Source organism: Lemur catta, chromosome 4 (genome assembly GCF_020740605.2).
Source record: "Lemur catta isolate mLemCat1 chromosome 4, mLemCat1.pri, whole genome shotgun sequence".
Lineage (NCBI taxonomy): Eukaryota > Metazoa > Chordata > Mammalia > Primates > Lemuridae > Lemur > Lemur catta.
This window is the reverse complement of record NC_059131.1, coordinates 69,329,453-69,354,186: the sequence shown is the minus strand read 5'-3', so window position 1 is coordinate 69,354,186 and position 24,734 is coordinate 69,329,453. Positions and strand designations below refer to the sequence as shown.

The following is a 24,734-nucleotide window of genomic DNA, read 5'->3' as shown; positions in this document are numbered from 1 at the left end:
CAGAGGCCATGTAGGCAAGGCATGACCACAGTCGGACCCACATCTTGTCGGACCACCCTGTGATTGAGTCCTCTGAAAGCAGGGTGAGGAGCTACTGGGGGATGGTTTCATATCCCTGCCTTGTGGGAGACTGCTGCAAGGTCCTTTCTCCTCCTTCTCCAAAGTTTCAGTTGACTGCAGGATTTTCCATCTCCTTCCCAGCATCTCCCATCCCCTGGCCCCTAAGGATGCAGTGGCAGACTCCTGTGAAGTCTTTCAAACTGCTTGGCTATAGTTTAGAGTTGGCTGCTCAGCAGCTGGGCTCATGTTGTTTATCTGGGCCCCCTGGTTTGGTGCCATTCTGTAGGACTAGGGACACATGGAGCTGATACCATTCTGATTTTGTTTTTGCTGTCAGGGTAAGTAATATCCTGTCCAAATCCATCTGGGCTGGTGGCCAGCTAGCCTAGGGGTCAAGGGACTGCTTGATAAGAGAAATATGAAAGTGGAGTGAGGAGATGAGGCCAGAGAGGAAAGGGGGTCAGGTCACTAGAACCTTGTAGGCCAGGCAGGACTTTGGCTCCTATGCAGAGAGAAAGCAGGAGCCACTGAAGAGTTTGGGAAGTTTTGAGCTGAGGAGCGCTGCGATCTGTGATCTGGCTCATGTCATGTTGTCAAAGCATTCTAATGTATTTGAATGTTTCCTTTAAGAAAGTATGTATGTATAAGTTTGAGTTATCGTTGCCGTTATTAGTAACAGTGGTTTACATTTCTGTTTTGATTCACTTTCTCTGCTAGGGCTCTCTGGGACCCTCCACACTTCATCGCCGCCACACTGCCTCTTTCCACTCCTGCTCTGCACTCTGTTACTGACGTTCGTGTCCCTCCAAGAGCGTCACCTCTCTGACTCCTCACGGGGGCACGGCCAAGAGTTCTTCTCCAAGAACCCCTCCCCGGGAGGCGGTGAGCTCCTCGACGCCAGCGCGGGATCTCGCCCCTGCAGCCGGCACCCGGAGGCGCTCGCCGGGAGCGGAATGGATGCGGCACTCGGCAGGGAGCGCTGCTGCCGCGGCCTTGACCTCTGGGAGCATTGCTGCCTGGGTTTTCTGTCCACCAAGCGTGGATTCCGGGGGCGCCTCTGGACTCTCCTCCTGGGTCTGGGGGCTGCCTCGGGCACCCTCCACTGCTGTCCCACCTTTTCTCCTTCCCTTTTTCCTTCCTACAGACACGTGCGGGACAACAGCCCGCCCCGTGGCCAGTGCCCTGTACCCTCCCCACCTCCGGCACGCCCCTCCCCTTTACTAGTCTCCAGCTCCCTCCGGGCTCTGTCAGCCCTGTCCCCTTCCTCTCCACCCTCCGGATCGGTCCAGCTATTGCCTGTGGCCCGCGCCTCCCGCCGCCTGCCCCGCCCCCTCCCTTTCCCCTTTACGCCCCTCCTCTCCTGCCCTCCTCCCGCCCCCTCCCACCGGGACCTGCTGGAGTCCACCCAGACTCGGCTCCCTGCGCGTCCCTCCTCTCCGGCCCCCGGCCCGCCCCTTCCAGCCCTGCGCGCCTCCCGCCCGCCGCCGGGCTCAGCCACTCCGGCGCTTACTGCCCTGGCCGCCCGGACTGGGCGCTTCGCCGGCGCACTCGGCGGGCGACAGGGCAGGTTCGGGACGCCCCTCTGTCCGTCCGTCCGGAGAGAATTTCCAGATCTGCGGCCCCGGGATGGGGCAGGCCCCGCCGCCGCTACTGCTGGGGCTCTTCCTCTCGGCGCTCTGGAGTAGAGGTGAGTGCGATCGCCTGGGGCCAGGCAGGGAAGGGGGTCGGAGGAGGGAGCGCGCCCAGCTCCTGGGCAAGTTTGCAAACACCCCGTCCCCCGCGGTTCCAGGGTCCGAGATGCTAGGGAACCCACCCATCCTCTGATCGCGGCCCCTGGAGTTCGGAGCGCACCCGGGCTGGGTCGTGGGTGCGCGTGCCGGCGGAGCCGGGTTGGGGTGGGCACTGAGGGCTCCCCTGCACCGCAGAGGAGGAAATCTAGCTCGGCCGGCCGCGATGCACGTCCCGAAGTTTTTGGCCGAGAAGAACGTAGGTAGCAGGTCTGGTCTGGAATGCTCCGTGAACTTTCCTCTAGACAGAGGTGCGTGGTTGGGTCCCTCTCTGGCGAGAGTTCTGGGGACCGCAGATCCCGTCTCCCGAGGGACCGGAGCCGGGCGAACCAACAGGCTGCAGAAGTTGGAGTCGCAGTCCGGTGCCGCGATTGACCAAGGCCGGCGTCCAGCTCCCGCGGGGCCCTGATGGGCAGTGTTACCATCCCTTGGCAGGGACGGCCTGGAGAAGCGGGAGCATTCTTTTCACCTCTATTGTGGAAGAACAAGAACCCCAGGTGCCGGGCAGCGTTTAGGTTTATCTCGATTTAGCCAAATGTTGTTACAGGCATTTTAATAGGAAAGTACTGGATTGGTAAATGGAGGCAAGTAAGGCAGGTTCTATTCTGCATCAACAGCTCCCTGGGGGAAGGGGTGAATAATTAACAGATTTCAAGTTTGAGCACTGTTGCACTTCTTGAGGAAGCTGGAAGAAACTTGCCAGGCTTTACCCAAAGGAAAAAAAAAAAGCTAAATAAACACATCCCGGGTATTTTCTCTTAGCTAACAGGGTTCTTTTTCCATTCAGTGTGGTTTTTGTCTCTTTTGGTCATGAATGTCCTTGACTAGCTTTCACCTATTATAGCCAAAGATTTGGGGGGAAATACCTGGAAAGTTCAGTTTATAATCAAGTAACTTACTTAAAAGTTTTTTCTTTGAGATTTTCATTTGGAAGCTCAGTTGCTCAAATGAAAAATTCTTAAACAATGCACCCACTTTTTGCACATTAAACTACATAAGCAATTTATGATTTGGGGCAACATAGCAATTTGAAACAAACATCAAGAGCCAAAACCAAGCAAAGAACTACAGCAGTTCTGTTCTCTACTGCCCCCCTCAATCAAACCCTCAAAAATGCCTCAGCATTTCTGCCAAATCCCTTTTTCATAATCTTCTCCAAATTTGTTATATTTCGGTACTAGTGAGGGCTGGCCTTGAATAATCTCGGAGGTAGTGAATATGGTGAAAATTGTAGAGAAAGTAATGGGAACAATAGTTTTTGTGTAAGATATTTAAAAAATAGAGCCTTTTTGTTTTTCTAAATGTTTAAAAAGCTGTAATAAAAAAACTTTTGTCAGTGACAACCAGCTTTAGTCAAATAATCATAAAGAGCCGTTAGAATCCACCCAACAGGAAGAATGAAATGTTTCTCTAATTTTTCATCTTCTACCTTTTGCTTTTTGTTTTGAACTTTACCTATGAGATGTCTGACAGTGCTACATCTTACCTTGTGAAAAGCTGAAGAATGGGATTCTCACTGGCAGAATTAGAGCAGAAGAGGCTGTAGGAAGAGATTAAAAATGGAAATTAGACTCTTCTTCTATTTTTAAGATTTTCGTATTACATATTGTGGGTCTGAGTGTTTTACTGACCACACAGGAGGGAGGGAGGAAGGGAGAGAAAGACAGAGAGAGAGAGAGAGAGAGAGAGAATGAATATGTGTGTGTAGACTCTACACTGTAGAGGAGTGAATGGATAAATAATTAAAACTTAAGCATCACTTTAACCCAGGGATTCCCCCCATCCCCTCCCTCCCAACACTTGTACAAACACCATCTCACAAAGGCATGCACACACACAACTGGAACTGCCAAACCAGGAGCATTTCAAGGCTTTCCAATCTTTCCTTTCTGCTCAGTCTCTGATGGGGGTGCCATTGAGCAGCAAAATGAGGCAGATGGTGGCTCTCCAGAGGGCCAGGGAGAGGACAGAGCCAGAGAAATATAAAAGTAGATAAAAATGAAGATGTTGTGAGGATTTAGCTCATGATGAGGCTGTGCGTGAGCTAAACTCAACCCTTAGAGCAAATTGGGCTTTTAAAATTCTTTAAAGTTAATATTTCTCTCCCAAAATGATACTGTAACATGTATTCCAGTAGACTGTAAACATTTTCCCAAAGAAAACTTTAAGTTGTCCTATTGCTTATGGGAATGTTGCTTTATTACAATGACCTCAAATCCTGTTTTGAAGTAAGCAGTGCATGTCAGGTAGGACCTTGAACACACGTGCAGAACAGCCAATTCTTCTCACGTAATAGCCAGAATGAGATTTTTGGAAACGAATCTGTGTTTTCCCCTTGTTGAAAATCCTCTGATAGCTTCACATTCTTTACCAGAGTTTGCCAGGACTCACAGGGCACCCTCCTCCCTCTTTTGCATGTTTCCAGTCACTTGCCTCTTGTTCCCAATACTCCAGCCACCTGAACCTTCTCTCTAGAGCTTGAGCAGCCTTTGCAATTGCTGTTCCCTCTGGCTGGAATATTTTCTCCAAGATCTCAGCATGTTGGATCCTTCTCATTGTTTGGGTTTGAGCTCAAGATGTTCTCCTTGAGAGGCCTTTCCTTACCTCCATACCCAGCCAAAGTCACACACACACCCCCCACTCGCCACTAAGTTTAATCTCTTGGTAATGCTTATCACTACCTGATTAGTTCTGATTTACTTTTTCTTTGCTCATTTTCCTCCACTGTCCCCTCACTGCAAAGTAAGCTCCCAGTGGCAGGGCTGCTGTCTTGTTCACTGCTAGCACAGTGTGCGGCCCATTCAGATGCTCAGTGACTGTCTGAAGACAGCATGAAAGAACCAAGCCTCTGTGCTTCACCAAGTGCTCCTTACTGGACTCTCCAGAAACAGAACTGCCAGAGCTCCTATGCCCTTGTGCTTGGGGCTTGATTGATAGAAAACAGTCTTTTATTTCACTGTGATGCCAAAGTGATTTCATTACTGGAGAAGTTAGTAAATTAAAAGAAGATAGATTTTTGGACTATATTAACCCTAAACATGTTTTGTATTCTCCTAACTATTCCAACTAGAAAAAAAAAGTCAGAAGATGGTTTTTCTTGTTAAAAACACAGTTTTAACAGCTCCTTGCCCAGGGGCAGATTGCCCCAAGTGCTCTTGGCTTTGGCTGGTTGTCAGTAGTTAAATCTTAACCCAAAGCACATGGCTCTGGGTTGGTATGTGTCTCGACAGGAGGTTATTAGAGAAACTTTAAAAGGATTTGCCCTGTATGCATCTGGGGACTGGAATGAAAGCCTCTAGGGGCCTTGGGGATGGTAGTTAACTTTCAGGACCTCTAGTTCCTTTTTGGTACAGTGGGACTCTATGTCTTAGAACTATTGGGAAGATGAAGTGAGCTAATGGCACACAGTAAGTGCTCAAAAAATATTAGCCATTATTACCAATGATTCCCCTTCATTCTCCTGAATCCAAATTTTGGGGTAATTGTTTTTCCTAGACAAAGAGTTTTGAAGAAAGGGAAATACATCCTAATTTACTACTTAAACATGAGGGCAGAACTGTGGTTTCACCCTCCATTGTTCATAATGCTTTAGTGAAGGGGCCGTGGTTTATCCACCCTAGAGTGCCGAAGCCCTTTGCTGCAGCTCTTTAGGATTTTCTTTCCTAGTAGTTCTGCTAGCAACACCCACCCAGGACTAAGCAGTTCTTGGATGAGGCAGTTACTGACTGCCACTCCCCTTCCCCGCCTCCTACCTTCACTTGCAGTGCTCAAACTGGACATAGAACAGAAATAGCTTCCTGTCATGTGCCTCTCAGGAAGGTATAAAAATGAAGTCCCATTCCTGCTCAACTTTTCCCACATAACTCTATTCCGAAGTGGGTGTGGTTTTTATTTTGTTTTTGTATTTGTTTTGTGTTGGGGTTTTTGAGTGTGAACGTCCAGATAATTCCTTTCCTTTTTACCAGCTTAAACTAGAGTTTCCAAATGAAGTCTTTTGGCTGCGGCACAGAGAAAATGAGCCTTTGGTTCTTAGTGTAAATTCTGTGTACATGTGTGGGTATGTGTGTGCAGGGGTGGCCTTGTAGGAAACGGAAGGGGCATGAGCCCCAGCTGCACTTCTGGATCCTAATGCTTCCTGAGTGGTGGCATGAGTGAGCCAGCCCTCAGGTGCCCTGGGGGGAAGCCCGGATTACTCTCCTGCTCCCACTGTGGGCATTGGCTAACCTTGGCCAGAGTTAAACTCCCTCTTCACCCCTTCTGTGTTCCTGCCTCCTGCCTCCAGCTAAAATGCTGAAAATGCAGCCTGGCAGGGGTGGAGAATTCCACTGGGATCCGCAGGCCCTGCTTGGAGAAGGAGAATACTGAGCGTACCGGCCAGCACCACTTTCCTCCTCCGAGGCCCTGGTTTTCTTTGTCAGAACCATGGCTGTGGAACTGGGTGGGAGATTCCTAACCTCAGCGAGGGAGGGCCCAGGTCTTCCCCAGCTTTGGGAGACCCTGCAGCACTTCATCATTTCTACACGCTCTGGATCTGTGTCAGACGGCAGGATCCAAGGACATGCATGGCCCCTGTGTAAAGCCCTGAGCTGCTCTGTCCAGGTCACCTCCTCAGGTCCCTGTGTTTTAAAGTGATAAGGGAAAAAAGGATGAGTATGCCCTGAACATTTTGTTGAGAAGCCTACACTCAACTCTAAAGCATTCTATTTCATCCTTCTTGCCTATTTCATCAGCTGTCCGTGCTGCTTTCACTTGATGGTAAATGGATTTTCCGTCAGTCTTGGGGGTGGCAGGGTGGGAGCAGGGGCAAAGGGGGAGAAAGAGAGAACAGATGTTGGCTTTATGTCTAGACCAAGATCATATACAAGAAGTTTTACACCGAAAGCTGAGAACATTTGAAAGAGTTGTACTTGGAGAAAACCCGTTTCATCTTGTAAGCTCCATGCGTGGGTTTTTGGGGGGGCACATTTTATGCTTAGGTGTTTCTCCTTGTCCTCGGTCAGTGCCTTCCAGATATTTCTCAGTCGGTGCCTTCAAAGCAGGATCTGATTGTCACAGCGTTAGTGTCCTGCCCTAGCTCACCCTGGGAGGAGGGCCCATCCTCACGACTTAGGTCTCAGGTTGGCCCCTAATCAGGCAAATGCTTTCTGACAGATCCCTTTTTTGTGTAATCTGCTTTTTCTCTGGGGCTCCAGTTACCTCAGCATTCAGAGACAGTAAACATCTTAGAATTTGCCTTAGCTGTGGCCTTGCCTCTCATTAGATACACAAAGGAAAGCCTTGTTTATTTTGGAGAAGGGATTGTTTTGTTATTTTAAGCCTTAGGGCCTTCTCATTAAAGCTCCTAATACTAGACTGGCTTCATTATGGTTTTGAAGATGATCATTTTTGCAAGTAAGAACAAGCTGTCATAGTGGAGAATATTAGAATGGAGATTCAAACTTGCTGAAAGTTGTTTTCTGTCACTGCACTACTTAGGGAATTCTCAGGGAGGTGATAAATATTCATGGCCTCTGAAGTGCTGCCGGTGTCCGGGGCTGGTTTTCCACTCTCTGCAGTTAATGGCAGGCTGCCTCCATGCAGGAAGTGAAGCTAGCCTTTAAGCCTTTTTGCAGTTCTGGCACTTGATTTGAAGATTTGTTGATGAAAACAAGATTCTTTGAAAGTTTTGGAGCAAAGAAAAAAGGGAAGCTTTTTAGACTTACTTTAGTTAAAAAAATAACCACTCTGGGAGTCCAAAAATGTAAGTTCTCATCCCAGTTTTGATATAAACTTGCAGGGGCTCCTAGGGTATGGTGTCTCATCTTTCTGAAATTCCAAATCCCCACCTGTCAAATGGGAGAGCAGATAGGTGATTGTGGGGCCCCTCTGGGCAGAAAAAAGATTCTACTTGAAGGGGAGAAGTGGGGAGGGACACGTTCTCACAGAGCAGTTCTGGGCACAGGGCCTTCGCTTGAGTTTGACCCCCTGAGCCCTGTCCGTGACTCTGGGTGTGAACATCCTTTGGCATCAGCCTAGTAACAGGAACAGAGGCCATGCAGTATGTTTCTTAAGAAATGAGTCATGCCAGTGGGTTCTCTACTGTTGGCAGCTGCCATTCTCTGCCACCTGGGCTGTCTGTGCCTCCATGAAGTACCCCCTCCAGCTCTATCTGGGGCAATAGAATAGTCTGGAAATACAAAGGTATATTTCTGAGAATATTGGACCTCCCCAAACAAATATGGTCTCTTCCCATCAAATCTGTTGGGAACATGGACTCTTGGAACTCTTGGGTTTCTAGAGTGGATGGAGTGGGACATGTCCCTGCAGGGGAAATAGCAGACTCTTCCGGGGGCGGATAATGTCATTTTAAAAAGTCTATCCGTTCAATATTATCATGTAATTTTATGTTTGAAAATTAAAAAATGTTTTGTGATAAAAACTGTAAAATGCAATGCTCCCAAGTATTTTGGCTGGAGGGATAAGGAGAAAGTCTACTATTCACAGTGGAGGTTCTTCACGGGAGGTGGGCTTTAGAACCACCTAGGAAGCTTTCTCAAAATGCAGAAGCCCAGGCCCCACCAGGACCTGTGGACTTGACCTTTGGGGATGCAGCCCTGGCCTGGTTGTGTTTATTTTGTGTCACATCTCTCATTATGCTCCACTGGTCCAGTGTATTTGATGTCTGATTCTTGAGGGGGTGAGAAACCTCCCCTCACAACCCCCTCCCAGGAGAGTTTTGTGTCACCTTTGCCTTGGAGGGTGGGATAGTTATGCTTATTGAAGGAAGGTGGCAAGTCTTGGACCAGGGTGAGAACTGGGAGCTGGATGATTCCTTAAGCCAAGTGCCCTCATGGTTTTAAGACCCGTAAGTGGAAGGAGGGTGCAGCTAGTCAGGTGGCCAACCAGTAAATAGAAAGGCCTAACTTTCTCTTTTTACCATTACATTTTTTCTTTCTCACCTACTCTTTATTCTTTATACTCAAATCTTGTTATATTTAGGATACACAACAGGATATAACAGGTAATGAAACTCAATGGTGTACACACCACTCAGCGTAAGGAGTCAGACATTAGCAATACAGCTGAAGTCCCCCGTTGTTCCTCTCTCAGTCTCATCCCCTCACCCCCACCCTGAGAAAACCACTACCCCACATTGGGTGTTTTAATTCCCATGCATCTCTTGATCCTTTGACCACACATGATTGTGTTGGTAACACTGTTACAGTGTTGTTTTGCACCATGTCAGTTAGGGTTTACATTTGGCTGCATGTGACAGAAAAAACTTACTCCAGTGGCCTAACCAAAAGGGGAGTATTTTTCCCATATAACAAGCAGTCTGAGGGCAACCAGGCTGGGGTTGGGACAGTGAGTCCATGATGGACATTGTGACTCTTTACTCTGACATCTTTAGTGTGTGGTTTTAGAACTCATTGTCTCAAAATGGCTGCTGCACCTCTGGGCATTTCATTTGCATTTGAGGCAGAAAAGAGCTGGCAGGACAAAGGACAAACAGTCTCATACCTGCTACGTCTGTCCTTTTTATTAAGAAGGTGATAGCTTTATGTGAAGCTCCATGCTATGAACTTCTTACATTTCCCAAGTTACTTCAAGTTGCAGTGATGAATCAAGTGTGTTAGCTGGGCAAGTTACCACCCTGAATGAGATTGGAGCCCATTTGTAGCAAGAAGGGGGAATGGGTATTGAGCAGCACACTAGCAGCAGCTTACCATATGCATGTTATAAAATGGTATATATTAGCAGGGTGTGCTGGCAGATGCCTGTAGTCATAATACTCAGGAGGTTGAAGTGGGAGGATTGCCCAAGGCTGCAGTGAGCTGTGTAGTCACCGTGGCACCCCAGCCTGAGTGACAGAGAGAGACCCTGTCTCTTTAAAAAAAAATACATATATATCTATGTACATATAGTATGCTTTCTTCTTCAGCTTGCTTTTTCACTCTATGTTAAGTTTGCTAGATTCATGTGCATTGGTAAGTATAGCTCGAGTTCATTTATCTTCATAGACAATGAAGTTCTATTTATCCAATCTCCTCTTAATGGGCATTTAGACTTTCCTACATTTTTCTATTATGAGCAATGTTGCCGTTAACATTCTTCTTAATCTTTCTTTGTAGAGGATTCATTTCTATAATAAAATGCACAGATTTTAAGTGTGGAGTTTGATGAATTTTGACAAATATGTGTGTCAAAACCCTACCCAAGTCAGGAAGGCCCCTAACCTCTATAAGTGTCTCTTTATGGATGTATGTGAGTCTTTAGAGGTGGAAATGCTGAGTTGTAGATTATGTGTAATTTCAGCCACGTTATATTATATATTGCCAGTTCTGCACATCATATAGGCAGGTTATTGCTGTGGGAGATTTGGACTGAGATATTTCTTCCCAAGAATACTCTAGAAAGATCAGTAATACTCCTCAGCACAGGTTGGAGCTGGGTTGGAAGTGGGCTGAGGCCATCTTGGCATCACCCTCTGGCCCTCCCAGGCTTATCACCCAGCACCCTATCCTCACCTGTGGCTGTCGCACACTGGAGCCCTCCTTCATTCAGCCTCAGAACCAACGGCAGGCTGGGTGCTCGGTGGCGTGTGCCTGTAATCCTAGCACTCTGGGAGGCCAAGGCGGGAGGATTGCTTGAGGTCAGGAGTTTGAGACCAGCCTTAGCAACATAGAGACGTCATCTCTACTAAAAATAGAAAAACTTAGCTGGGCATGGTGGTGAGCACCTGTAGTCCCAGCTACTCAGGAGGCTGAGGCAGGAGGATCACTTGAGGCTAGGAGTTCGAGGTCACAGTGAGCTATGAAGATGCCACTGCACTGTAGCCTGGGCAACAGAGTGAGACCCTGTCTTTGAAAAAAAAAATTTTTTATTTTAGAATATTATGGGGGTACAAATGTTTAGGGTGCATACTTATTTAGGATTTCTATCTTCTCAGCAGATTTTTTTGTTGTTGTTATATAATGTACCTCTCTGTCTCTGGTACTTTTCTTTGTTTTGAAATCTACTTTATCTTATATTAAGGTAGCCATCCTGTTTTCTCTTGATTATTGGTTACATAATATATTTTTCTCTATTCTTTTGCTTTCAACTTGCCTATATTATTATATTGGGAGCAAATTTCTTACAAATAGCAGATAGTTGGGTCATGTTTTTTAGTCTGCTCTGCCAAGTATATTTAGATCATTTACATTTACTGCATGCTATGATACTGTTATGTTAGGTGTTCATGTTTTACCAGTTCAAATGAATTATAGAATCTCTATCTCCTTTTAAGTCTCTTTACCCTCCTCCATTTATAATATAATTGTCTTATATTAATATATTTTCTCTTTATGTACAGAACCACATCAATGTTTCTTCAACCACCAGACCTAATTTAAAGAACTTAGGAGGAGGACAGTCTATTGAATTGATTCATATTTTAGCTTTCCATGTTTTTTCCTTCCTCCCGATATTTCAAGCTTCTTTCCTTCATTCACTTTTTGTTTAGAGATTTGCCTTTAGCTATTCTTTTATGGTAGGTCTGCTGATGATAAATTCTCTTAGTTTTCTTTCATCTAAGAATATTTTTATTTCCCTTTGATTCCTGAAACATTCTGAGCTGATAGTTCTTTTCTTACAGCACTTGAGAAACCTGCATGGTTTCTCACAAGAAACTCACTGTCTTTCAATTGTTTTCCCCCGTAAGTAAAGTGTCATTTCAATCTCAGTGCTTTCAAATTGTTTTCTTTGTCTTTAGTTTTCAGAAGTTTGACTATGATGTATCTTGCTGTGAATTTTTTAGGAGGGAGTTATCCTATGTGGGGTTGACTCAGATTCTTGTATCTGTAAGTTTATATCTTTTGCCAGGTTTGGGAAGTTTTAAGCCATTCTTTCATTAAATACTCTTTCAGCCTTGCCCTCTTTTTCCTATCCTTCCAGGTGTCCAGTGATATGAGTTTTAGATCTTAAGTAATAGTCCCACAGGTCCTAAGAGACTATTCATTTTTTTCAGTCTCTTTTCTCATTTTTGTTCAGATTGAATAATTTTCTATTCTATTTTCTAGTACACTGATTCTTTCCTCTGCACTTTTTCATTCTACTATTGAGGCCATCTGCTGAGGGCTTTTTTTGGTTTTTTTTGTTTTTTGTTTTAAGACAGGGTCTTGCTGGGTTGCCCAGGCTGGACTTGCACTCCTGGGCTAAAGCAATCCTGCCTCCCAAGTAGCTGGGACTATAGGTGTGCACCACTGTGCCTGGCTTCCGCTGAGTTTTTAATTTTGGTTATTGTGTTTTTCAGTTCTAAAATTGCCATTTGATTCTTTTTTTTACATCTTCTATTTCTTTATGAGACTTTGTATTTCTTTGCTGAAGCTTTCTATTTTTTCATATTTTGAGCATGTTCATAATTGTTCATTGTAGTATTTTTATGATTGCTTCTTTAAGAGCTTTCTCATAATTCTCTGTCATCTTGGTGTTGGCATTTTATTCAGTTTGAGATCAACATTTTTTTTATTGAAACCTAGACATTTTGGGTATCATAAGACTCTGGGTCTTACTTAAATCTTCTGTTTTACCTGGTTTCCTCTGAACTGCTCTGGTTAGGGAAGAGGGTATGCTGCCTTGTTACTGCCTGGGGGCGGGGTATAAGGCGAGATTCCCCGCTTAGCCTTTGTTGACATCTGAGTGTGCGTAGGGGTCCTCATTACTGCTGGCCAAAGGCCAGATGGGAGTTCTGGTTCCCCACCCGGCCTTCACTGATCCCTCCCTTGCTGGAAGGGTAGGAGTGCCTCATCTCTGTTCTAGCTGTCCCCACCTGGCCTCTGCTGACACTAGGGGACAGAGAGGGATGGCCTTGCTGGTTGGCAGTGAAAGCCCTGACTTTGCAGGCCTCAGATACCACCCCCGTGGGGAGGAGAAGGGATGCTTCATTGCTTCATTAATGCCAAGTGGGGGTAGAAGTCCTGGCTCCCTACGTGGGGTTTACTACCACCAGCCTGCGGGGATGAAAGTCCCAGCTCTCTACTCCCTCCAGGCCCTCTCTGCTACCATCCTGGTGGGATAGTTGTGCCACCTCTTTATAGCCTGGTAAGGGTGGAAGTCTAGGTTTCCCATATGATCTTTGCTGGTGTGGGTGGGGATGGGGCTGTGGTGTTTTCTGGATCTCTTGCCTAGAATAGTTTATTATCTAAACGTGTTCTGTCTGGCTAGGCTGCCCCTGTCGTGGTCCTTCGACAGGATAGGGTAGGCTTTTTTTTTGGTCTTTGCCTGTTAGCGTTTCCAGGTTTCTAACTTCTTCAGCTCCAAGTTGGGACATATGGGGCAAAAAGGAAACCACCCTAGCCAGTCTGCTACTCTCTACCCTTCAGAGTTTTTTTCCTTTTTAATATTGGTAAAATACATGTAACATAAGATTTACCATCTTGACCATTTTTAAGAGTACAGTTCAGTGGAATTAAATATATTCATAATGTTGTGCAACCATCACCACCACCATTTTCATCTTGTAAAACTGAAATTCTGTGCCCATTAAACACTAACGCCCCACTCCCCCACCCCCAGCCCCTGACACCCACCATTCTGCTTCCTGGTCTCTGTGATTTTGACTACTCTAAGTCTTTCAGAGTTACGTAAATATTGGTTTTATATTTAATTTCCAGTGTTTTTAGGTGTATTTAGTGGAAGAATAGGGCAAAATACATGTACTCTGTTTTGGGAGGAAATCCTTTGTTCTCTGTCACTTAGGGAGGACTTTAACAAACTATTCTTTCTAAGGTTTGGTCTTCCAGAGATAGTCACATTTTGAAAGGAAATAATTTTTTCCTTCCAAGAACAGCGTTTTAGTAGTAGTAATTCAGGTACTGGTGGGCTGGAGCATATTTTTGGGGACTGGCATGATGGAGGAGTTAAACCTGGCGACTAAGAGGCTCCATGGGTCTCATGAAAGCCACAGCGGGGCCTCAGGGAGAATCAACCCCAGACCCCAGAGGGGAAGGCTGCTCCACAACCCTGGCCAGAAAGTGTTTCCTCAGAGCCTGTCTGTGACCCTTGGCATGCTGCCAAAGGGGAAAGAGGAGGAAAACCCTTGGTTAAGTAAACATTATACTGTATACAGTATTCATATTTCACTGCAAGGGTTGAATGTCTAAGTCAGCATAACCAGTTCCATATGTTTGGCATCGATAGTCCAGGCATGACTAGTTGCACCTTTGAAACAAGACAGTTCAGATGTTTCACGTTATAAAAATAATAACTGCTGCTTATTGCATGTCTGTGCATGCAGCACTGTGCACGGTGTCTTATGGGCAGCAGTCCACTCTTATCTCTGAGGGAAGTAGGGGTTATCTGTCTTTACAGATGAGGAGACTGAGTCTTTTTTCTTTTCTCTCTCTCTCTCTTTTTTTTTTTTTTTTTTTGAGACAGAGTCTCGCTCTGATGCCCAGGCTAGAGTGTCGTGGTGTCATCATAGCTCACAGCAACCTCAAACTCCTGGGCTTAAGCAATCCTTCTGCCTCAGCCTCTCGGGTAGCTGGGACTACAGGCATGTGCCACCATGCCCGGCTAATGTTTTTTCTATATATATTTTAGCTGTCCAAATAATTTCTATTTTTAGTAGAGACAGGGTCTCGCTCTTGCTCAGGCTGGTCTAGAACTCCTGACCTTGAGTAATCCTCCCACCTTGGCCTCCCAGAGTGCTAGGATTACAGGCGTGAGCCACCGAGCCCAGCCGGAGACTGAGTCTTGAATGGACAGGTGACTTGCCAAGGCCATTAGGCCTCTGAGTGGCTGAGCTGGGGCTTGACCTTGCCCCGCTGACTCCAGAGTTCTTGTTCTCACCACACCTTTCCTGTGGTCTCCCCATCTCCCAAGGCACGTGCACTCAAACCTGGGCCTTCTGCGTGGGGATTCTTGAGCCCCGGCCAGGATGCTCAGGACCCCCAACCCCCACCACCTCAGGGTGCGATTTCATGCCGCTGGGTACACATGGGAGTCACTAGAGGAGATTTTTAAAAATCATGGTGCCCAAGCTGCGCCCCAGGCCAATAAATTCAAGCTTGGGGTGAGATGTGGGCATCAGAAGCCTAGAAACCTTCCCTGGGAGATGCTGATGTGCTGCTGGGTTTGAGAGCATGGTGGGAGAGTTGGAAGAGGAGGTGAAGAGCCACAGTGATTCTGGAATGCTCTCTTCTGGGTGCATTGGTGCTGCCCTCCAGAAGGGACATACATGAGGGTTGCATCTGCCTGGGAAGCTTCTTTTGCACAGCACTCTGCCAAGAAAAAGGCAAATGCCCATGTCAAAAAGTGGGGGCCAGGCTGAAGGGGATCTTGAGGGGCTGCTCAGAGCCCTTTGGGGCCTTGGGGCTTCTGTTGGAGTGTGTGCTCAAGGCTAAGGGGAGAGGCACTTATAATTTGTTGAGCCAAAAGGAGTGTATGGGAGCCAGAGGCAGGAGGGGAGGTCACCCTGATACACCCCTTGTGTTTTTGCTCAGAGGTCCCAGCCCCTTCACGCCCACCGAGCCAGGGCTCGGAGAGGTGGACGGCTTGCCTAGCGTGCTGGGTCTGCGTTGCCCCTGCAGACCCCATCTCCATCCTGCTCTCAGCCCGGGAGGCCGCCTTTGGGGAGGGCAACAATGAACTCCCTGGTTTTCACTAAATGATACTGTAAGGTTTTTTGGATTGGCCGGCGCCAGACAAAGAAAGACAAGCAGAGTTGAAAGGGATAAGTAAAGAGGCTTTATTGGGGCGCTCCTGGGTGAGGGTAACAGGTCCCAAGAGTGGGGCCCGGGCAAGAGTCTTGGGTCCCGGAGGGGTGGGGGGAGAGAGAGAGAGAGAGAGAGAGAGAGAGAGAGAGAGACCTGAGAAGTCCCATAGCCCGGAAGTCTGAGAGGGTTTATATATGTTTTCAGGGCTGGGGGTAGGGGTTTCTTTGGCAGGAGGATTTATGGTGGGGAGAGCAAGGAATTGTCCCTTGCAGTTTTAGGGTGAGTATTGAGAAATAGGAGGGGCCAGTGGTATGTTTGGACTCTAGGAACCGAGACGCTTATCAGGGTAACCATCCAGGTGTGGTCGTCCTTTAACTTAGCTGGGCCTTGCAGGGATTGTCCTTGGCAGGTGTCATGGGCTTCTTCTTTTTTCATTAGGGAGGGGAGGGGTGCCCACCACCAGCCTTACAGATACAAAGTTATATTTATTCGACTAAGTATATCCCGCATATTTGCATATTCATTGCTCATCTGAAATTCAAGTGTGAAGGGGTGTCCTATTTTTTCTCCAGCAACTCTATGCAGGCTGTGGCCCGTGTGAAAAATCTGACCCTGACAACACCATGTGTAGTAGGCAACTTCACTTCCTTTACGCTGTCTGGCATCTCTGGGCTTTTCTCTTCCAGTTGCAGGCAGCTGTGACCTCCTGGGGCACACGCGGCCCTGACCACTTCCTTCCTTCCGGTGAGCCTCGGGCCCATTCTCTCCAGCACTGACTTGAGGCCAGGCACCCCAGTTCACTTGGCAGGGCTTTGCCACACTTGGGGCGAACTTGGGCAGCTCTCCTCCAAGGATCGTTTTTTTCCTTTAACTTTCTCCAAGTGGTCTGAGGGCACTCACTCCAGCGAAGGTCTGATCAGTCAAGTCAAGTCAACCCTCTGGCTGAAAGTTTTTTCCTGTAATCAATTGTTGCCACTCTTTATCAATTAGGAGACCCTCAGGTTTGCATAAAGTCAAATAGTACTTAGAAGGAGAAAATTTCTGTTTGTTCTGGGTTTGTCCTTAGCTAGCTGCAGGGGCTGGGGGGAGCCCTTAACCTGGGGGACAGGGAAGCCAGCTGGAAAACCATTCAAATATCAGCCTGGTGGGTGCACACACAGTGAGGGGCAGGGGGCGCTGGTCCTAGTTTGTCCCTTTTTCCTGGGGAGGGTGGGGGAACAGGGACAGGACATCAACAAGATTCCAGGTGTAAAAGCCTTTCTCTAAACCACAAACCTACCCCCAGGAGGCCTTTCTCCTCCCACCTGCTGCTTGGTGGCAAATCCTGCCTGCAGGCAGCAGGCCAGAAAGGAAACCTCCCTGCGCTGCTGGGCAGGGCACATCCTCCCGGAGCCTGCTTGAGCGCCCTGTGTCCATGTAGGCCCCATGTGTGTGCCACAGGGTGGGAAACAACCCCTAGGAGCTCAAGGATAAGTCCTCACTCTTGCAGTCTCCTCTGGGCCTCTTAGTCTTGAGGCTGAACTTCAGAGAGCTCAGTTGATGCGTCTGTCCATTTTTATTCCTGAGAAAGGAGTAGAAGGAGCAGGGGGAGTAGGTCCCATGGGCTGGCACATTAGGCCTGCCCTCACTCCAGCTGTGGCCAAGGGGCTGCCATCTCCCTTCCCAGGTGCCCAAGATCATAAAGCAGGCAGATGGCACATGACACCCAAGGGTGGGGTGGAATCAAACAGGGCTTACCCACCAGCACCCTCCATCTTCCCACAGCTTGGAGGGACCCCAGGGCAAGGGAGGTTGCTTGCTGCCACCCCACTCACTGCTCTGGGACCTGCAGTTTCAGCTGCTGACACTTACTTTGTCCACCTTGGGCTGTGATCACCAGCTTCAAGAAAATCAAAAGGCTCTCATGTTAGGAAAGGCCTGTAGAGCCAACCCCGGAGAGACTGAGATATCCTTAGAGCCAAGGCTGGCGGTATGTTGCTCTGGTACTGCCATTCTCCATGTATTGTCCACGATAGACATCACTGATTAGGCCCCTCCCTCATTTCCACAGAGCCTAGCCCTGGCCTCAGAAATTCCTACTTCAGGTGGCCAACAGGCCAGAGTTCAGATGCAAGCCAATAACAGCCATGTCAGTGTCTGTGGAGTGCAGGGGTGGGCCCTGTACCTGTCAGCTGCAACTGCTGAGGTCCTCTTGTCCTCACAGCGGTTTAGGGAGGTTAAAGAGCTTTCCTGAGCAGGGAGGGCTGGGTGGGCCTTGGCCCTCTGCACAGCTGGTGGGTGACCACTGGGTAGCACTGCCCACCAGCCCACCTGCCATCACACACTGTGCTCAGCAGATATTTGTGATTTAAGAGGGGGATGTACTAGTTGATCACATAGAAAATGGGTTCTTCACTAGCATCCCCTAATTGACCAATTTTGAATCTCAGAGACTATTCACAAAATCCCTAAATGTCTGAGCCCCTGCAGCTGCGAGTGGTGGAAGAACAGTCCCAGCAAGCTCCCCCTCACAGCCACAGCAGTGTCCTTGCCTGGACCACCTCTCTTGCCCTCCAGGACCCTATGCACATCACACCCGTTCATGCCGTAGACGTTGACTGCATGTCAGCTCCATGCTGTGCATGATACTGGGTCCAGAGAATGCCACCTCCAGCCTTCAAGGGAGCGACGGGTAAATGTGTTCAGAAAAACAGGGCAAACCCACATGGAACAATGGATGGTACATGAATAAATATTTGCTCATCACAGCCCATGGGCCTGTCCCTGTGCTGGGCACTGGAGGAAGGTGATGGAGACAAAATCGCTGACTGTAAGAAGTCAATGTTTGGAATCCAGGGCTGAGCAGTGACTGAAAACGTGGGCAAAGGGCAGGGGCACTTCACCACACAGCTCCAGGACTGGACAGGAGTGGACCCTGGAGTTGGCACCTGCAGCTGCCGGAGCAGCTGGGTGGCTACTCTCGGGCCTGAGCGGGAGGTTGTTGATCCGAGACTGCTTAGCAGCATTCACTATGTGCAGTTGAACTTCCCCTCTGGGTGTTTATCCAGTCCACACAAGGAAACAACCCTGGAAGAAGATGGAAAGGGGAAGGTGAAGATTTCTTGTGAATTCCACCCAAATTACAGCAGAGACACCCCATTTTTCCATGTGTGCAATGTAGAAAGGACCACATTTGCATTAAGTCTTTGGTGTGGGTAATCCATTTATGTCTGAACTCATCCCCCATCACAACCCAAAAAATACTTTTGAAAGTATTCCATGTCCGTGGGGAAAAATGGAGAGGGGAGGGTATATTATGCAACAGAAGTAGTTGAAACAATGTGAAAAATTAGCGGCTTAAAATGTGATTTCTAATTTGTCATTGCCCCGACCCTTGGGTCCAAAACCTTGGAATGGTTTTTATTTTGCCTTTTTTCATATTTTCCATAATCAGCCAAGGCCCCCACATAGGGCTGGTGAGGTTACATTGCACAGCGCTAGGGAACCATTCACACAGACGATGATGTGAGTGGCAGTACCACCCCCCAAAGTTGTGCAGTGTCTCGTGAACCCCACCAACCCTGAGGGGGAGGGGCATCCAGCCTCAGGACCACTTCCTGTCAATCAGCAGTTCTCAAGTGCTGGACCATGGAAGGTGTTCACTGGCTCATAATCAAATGATAAAATAATAAAATTATAAGAGCTAACAGGTGTTGAGTGTTCACTGTGGTCCAGACATAGTAATTACTCCTTTATTCCTACCGGCAACACTGTCGGGCTCCATTGTTACCGTCACCATCTTCCCTGTGTGGACACTGAAGCTGCAGCAGCCACCAACTGTCCACTTCAGAAAACTCTCATTTTTGCTGAGATTACATCCTTCCTAGATAGCTGGTGTCAGAACTTTCTCTTGTGAAATGCTGGCCGCAGTGAGGACACCGTGGCTGTCAGCCCTTCTCTGTCTCTCTCATCCTTCCTACTTCCTGGCCACCCCTGTAGTTAGGTTGTCAGTACCTTCCTGGTAGGTTTCCTGCTTCCTGCTCTTTTTCCCCTCATGAAGTTGGTGCCAGAATGTCCCTCATCAAGCGCAGCTCTGATCCTCTCCCTCCCTGCTCAGAAACCTAGGAATTCCTCCTGTCCCAGCTGGGACTCAGGGCTGTCCTCATTCAGCCCACTTCCAGTTTGTCCAAGCAGAGGAGCTCCACTGTACAGCTAAATTACTGTCACCAAACTAGTAAGGCCACTTCCTTTCTCTCCAGTTTCCCACCACCTCTGCCCTGGCAACCCTGAACACCCTCCCCATCCCTCCTGAGATCCATGCCTTTACTCATTCAACAAGCCTATTTTGAGCACCTCCCACATACTGGCTGTAATGTAGGTGGCGGGCCTCATGGGGCAAAGAACTGGATGAGTAATCACAAGTGCTATTACAAAAAGAAGGGGTCCCAGTACCTAACCCGGGAGTGCTAACTATGGGTGTTGTCGGGGAAGGCCTCCCTGACACTGTGGGACAGCCTCCCCTGCCTACCTCCAGGGGGCCATGTCCCATCTCCCCTTTACTTCCTGGGACCTTTTGTGCCTCTGCTCCTGAAACAAGTCCCTTTCTTTATCCCATTAGACTTGTAGCAAATCTTCAACCCAGTAGATGATATATAAATATTTGTTGGTAATCGAGTCATTCTGTCAACTTCTGGCAAATCAAATTGTGGAGATCAGTTATCTTTTAAACCATGCAGAATGTTGTGTGATTACAGGCTGGGTTTGTCTGTTGCCCAGCTTCAGTGATGTTACCCAAGTGGGTGGCCTTACCGCTGCTCAGTTAGCAGTTTGTTCAGTGAGCAGCTTGGCTCATAGAAAACTGAAGGTTATACCCCAAATTGTAATCAGGGGTTATCTTGCTAGTTAGGATTGCAAAACAGGTTTGTATGTTATACTGCATATGCATCAATAAATGTTTTAATTTTTTCACAAGTTTGTGTTACCTTTATAATTAAAATTTTTAAATGTTCTTGAGTAAATTAAATTAAGCAAACCAAGAAAGCATTATTTGCTTCTTCCGTTTTCACTTTTTGCCTTCTATGAAAGAGATCTATATTTAAAAGGAAAAAAAAATAGTTATTTGGACAAAACCTCTGACTCCTCAGTCCTTTGGAGCTCAATGAATAGGAAGAACTGCAGGGAAGTTTGCCCAGCCAAATGGCAAAGGCAAATTGTAAAGGGTTCAAAGCCTGTAGAAATAAATAGAGCACCCTTGAGGGGCTCTGCAGGCATGAGATAAACAGCCAGAACATTCGTTACCTCAGGAAGCATCCCCAGAGGAAGACAGGGGAGCTGGATGGGACCCAGAGACTGAGACCCTTCCCCCTACAGAGAGCACAGGCCCACCCTCTGAAGCAGGTTTGCCCAGCGTGTAGGCTGTGGGTGGCAGGAGAGGCAAGGGCCCCTGTCTGTAGTCACCCTGAGCGCCACTCCCTGGAATAAATGAACGCTCCCATCATAGCACACTCATCTGTCTGGACCACTGGGCTCACTCCTGCCCACGGCTGACCCACATAGCCCTCTCAGAACCCACAGGGCCCTGCACTCCCACACCCACCCAGACCTCAGGCTAAGGCAAAGCAGCAAGCCTCTCCAGGATCCTTACAGTGAAACCTCGTGTCCTTCCCTGACCTTCATCCTGACTCCCTAAGGAGGCAGTTCCCAAGGGCCCCGAGAGGGAGCAGTTCCTGGAAAGAGAGAGAGAGCTGTATGGGAAGAGCTCCCAGACAGGAGCTCTGGCCTTCAGTTGGGGCACACACATGCAGTCCAGAGTGGCTTGGCAGGGAGGAAGCTAGAGGAAAAACTCCCAGATGCCCTCACTTCTGCCCCTAGATAGCCCACTTGTACATTCCATTAGCCAATTAAGTCCTTAGCTGAATATTCATACTAAAAATAATTTGTTATCTGAAATTCAAGTTTAACTGAGCATCCTGTGCTATTTGCTAAATCTGGCAGAACCCTAAGCGGAGACCACCCTACTCCCTGCACACTCACACCCAGGAGCCCAGGAGGGTGTGACGTCCTGAGCATGGCAGGAGGCCAGCCCTTGAGCAGAGCAGGGTCCCTGCTGTGTACCCTCCGTCTCTAAACCACAGTGCAAAATGCTGGGTCTATGTCTTTCTTACCTGCCTGCCTCACCTGCTCGCTGCCAATGTATTTGAATAAATAATAACCAGCATAGAATGTATGCTCCCAAAATGCCATTAAAAAAGCTAAAAGTACAACTACTGTGAGGCTATATTTTTAGAAATACTTGTGTGGGCCAGATAAATTAAAAACATTCCCAGGCTGGGCGCTGTGGCTCACGCCTGTAATCCTAGCACTCTGGGAGACCGAGGCAGGAGGATCGCTTGAGCTCAGGAGTTCGAGACCAGCCTGAGCAAGAGTGAGACCTTATCTCTACTAAAAATAAAAGAAATTAGCTGGATGTGGTGGCTCGTGCCTGTAGTCCCAGCTACTCGGGAGGCTGAGGCAGGAGGATCACTTGAGTCCAGGAGTTTGAGGTTGCTGTGAGCTACGCTAAGGATGTGGCACTCTAACCTAGGTGACAGAGCAAGACTCTGTCTCAAAAACTAAAAATAAAAAATAAACAATTCCAAGTTTATTCCATCAGGTAGGCATTTTGCTAGAACTTCCAAGTCATTCTATAGCGGGTAAGATAAAGCACACTTTTTTTGCTGAAGCACAAAAATTGTAAACTCATCTCTTTGCGACTGTTAGCAGCCTTTTGAAGCCTGCTGGCCAAATTTGTGGCATGGTCTGTGACTGAACAGTGAGCAAAGTGAGCCCTCCTCGAGCCCTCCTGTGCCATCACCTTCCTGTTTTGCTGTTGAGTTGGGCATGAAGGACTCAGAATGAGTCAACATTAAAGATATTTTTATTTTTGTCTGGGGGAAGTTATACTTCTTAAGCACTCTTTCTGAGGCAAGTGAGCAAATGAATGAACTGGTGGATGAGAACACACGTCCAGACATGTACGTTAAGTGAATTCTGCTCATCTTTTCTGCACACTTTGAGGATTCCCCACTTCTCTCTCATCATGGCCTAAAAGTTGGAGAACACTCTTCTTTATTATTTAAAAGGCTAAAAATTGGGTGTTCTGTTTTACAGCTATCACTGAGGCGACAGAAGAAACCAAGGCCCACCTGACATTCCCACAACCTTTGCCAAGGAGGCTGCAAGATGACCACGTGCCACTTTCCTTTCCCCACCCCAGCGGGCACCAGCCTGCCTTGATGTTTTCACCAACCCAGCCTGGAAGGCCACTTGCTGGAAACGCAGTCCACCCCCAGGTGACCTCCGCCGAGTCGAAGCTCCTACCACCTATTGCATTTAATCACACAGTTGGACACATAGTACTTTCTGAACATAAGGATGTGAAATTTAATTGCTCAATCAACGTACCTAATAGGTACCAGGACACCACAATTTCTTGGTGGAAAGATGGGAAGGAATTGCTTGGGGCACATCACGCAGTGACACAGTTTTATCCAGATGATGAAGTTACAGCAATAATCGCCTCCTTCAGGTATGTGTTCTTTCTTCCTTTCTTTTTTAATGTCCTTATGCTCCTGCTGCCTCAAAAGCAAAAGCAGCCTCCTGTTTTCTCTTTTAAGCAATCCCCCTGGTCCCTGTAGAGTTAGGTGAATACTGACAGTCTGTGTTGTTGGCTTCTAAACTGGGCTTGGCCCCATTGGAACTGTTGGTTAACAGATACTCTGGGAGCTGGGGGCTACTTCGCACCTGACCTACTGGTCATAGCAAGTCCAGCGAGATGCAAGAGCTCTGCCAGTGAGTGGGAACAGTATTTCTTACAGGCTGTGAGGAGACATCAGAATCACCCAGTGGGGGTGGGGCTTTTAAAACTGGTCATCCTCCCTCCCTTCCTTCTCCCTATGGCCCTGCCTTCCACCTCTCTCCAGTCCTCCTGCCGCTGTACTTCACGGTATGGATGCAGCCCTCATGTGCACCGGAGCAGGGGAAGGTGGAGGGTCTACAGTCTCAGGAAAGGAGACAGCCCTCAGCCACGTGGGCCGCCATCTCAGTATTCCACATTGTTTGCAAGAGCAAGCTGGGTGGGGGGTGGGGTGAGGGGCTAAGCAGAGCCAGGACATGGATCCGGAATCCTCCATCCCCCAGAGATGGAGCCCTCAGTCTCACAGTGCTGCAGACAGGAGGGAGCTGCTTTTCCTCTCTCCACTCCTTTTGTATTCTCCACTCTTTCCTCTCAGCCGGGAGGTTTTTTGTCTTTCTGTTTTTGTTTTTGCATCAGGACTTCTTTACGTGTGCAGTGTTAGAATTGGGTCAGCCTGTGGTTGTTAAAAGCTCAAAATGAGGTCAGAGCCACACAGAGTTAAAGTGAGAGCATTTTCTCTGTGATTCCTCTTTGATCTGCTGCGTTTTCACTTTCTCTGACACGATCCTTGGAGTGGTCCCATACTGTGGTCTGCCTTTTAGAGAATCATTCTATGTTTCCTTGTCAGAAAACCATCTCGCAGTTACCACAGGCCTAACGACGCCAGTTAGTGTTTTGTGTGTCATCCTTTCCACAAGATGTGCCTTTTTTTTGCATTTTTCCCTCCAGGTTATAGGCTTGGTCGGTGGATAACCCCTCAGCCTCCAGGCAAAGAATCTACCTTCCACACTGTCCCTTGGTTGATTTAAGCTCTGGCTGGGTCTCTTGGGCTGCCATTCCCAGCCGGTGACTAAGACCACTCAGGAGATTTGAATAGATTTTTTTCTACATCAATTACAAAAGGCAGATGTAGAAGACATGACAGAAGTAAAATCGCCATTTAATAATAAGTGAATGAGGAGTAATTTTAAGGTTTAAAGCAGTGATCCTCAACCTTTTTGGTACCAGGGACCAGTTTCAAGGAAGACAATTTTTCTACAGACCAGTGGTGGTGGTGGGGGGGGGGGGTGTTTCAGGATGATTTAGGCACATTACATTTATTGTGCATTCTATTTCTATTATTATTGCATTGTAATAGATAATGAAATAATTACATAGCTCACCATAATGCAGAATCAGTGGGAGCCCTGAGCTTGTTTTCCTGCAACTAAATGGTCCCATCTGGAGGTGATGGGAGACAGTGATACCCCAAGTGTGTTGCTTATGATAATCTGTATTTGCAACTACTCCCCAGTGCTAGCATCACTGCCCCAGCTCCACCTCGGATCATCAGACATT

At 47.7% G+C, this 24,734-nt stretch overlaps 1 protein-coding gene across 1 annotated transcript in view; it reads left to right on the top strand.

The window, feature by feature from the left end:
- The first annotated feature begins 1,541 nt into the window (after positions 1 to 1,541).
- The window catches only part of MERTK (MER proto-oncogene, tyrosine kinase), a 100,729-nt gene continuing 77,536 nt past the window's right edge, over positions 1,542 to 24,734 (top strand). Inside the window, exons 1-2 of the mRNA XM_045550082.1 lie at positions 1,542 to 1,747; positions 22,652 to 23,069. Of these exons, the coding sequence (XP_045406038.1) occupies positions 1,687 to 1,747; positions 22,652 to 23,069 (479 nt within the window). The 5' untranslated portion in view covers positions 1,542 to 1,686. The remainder of the gene's footprint in view (positions 1,748 to 22,651; positions 23,070 to 24,734) is intronic.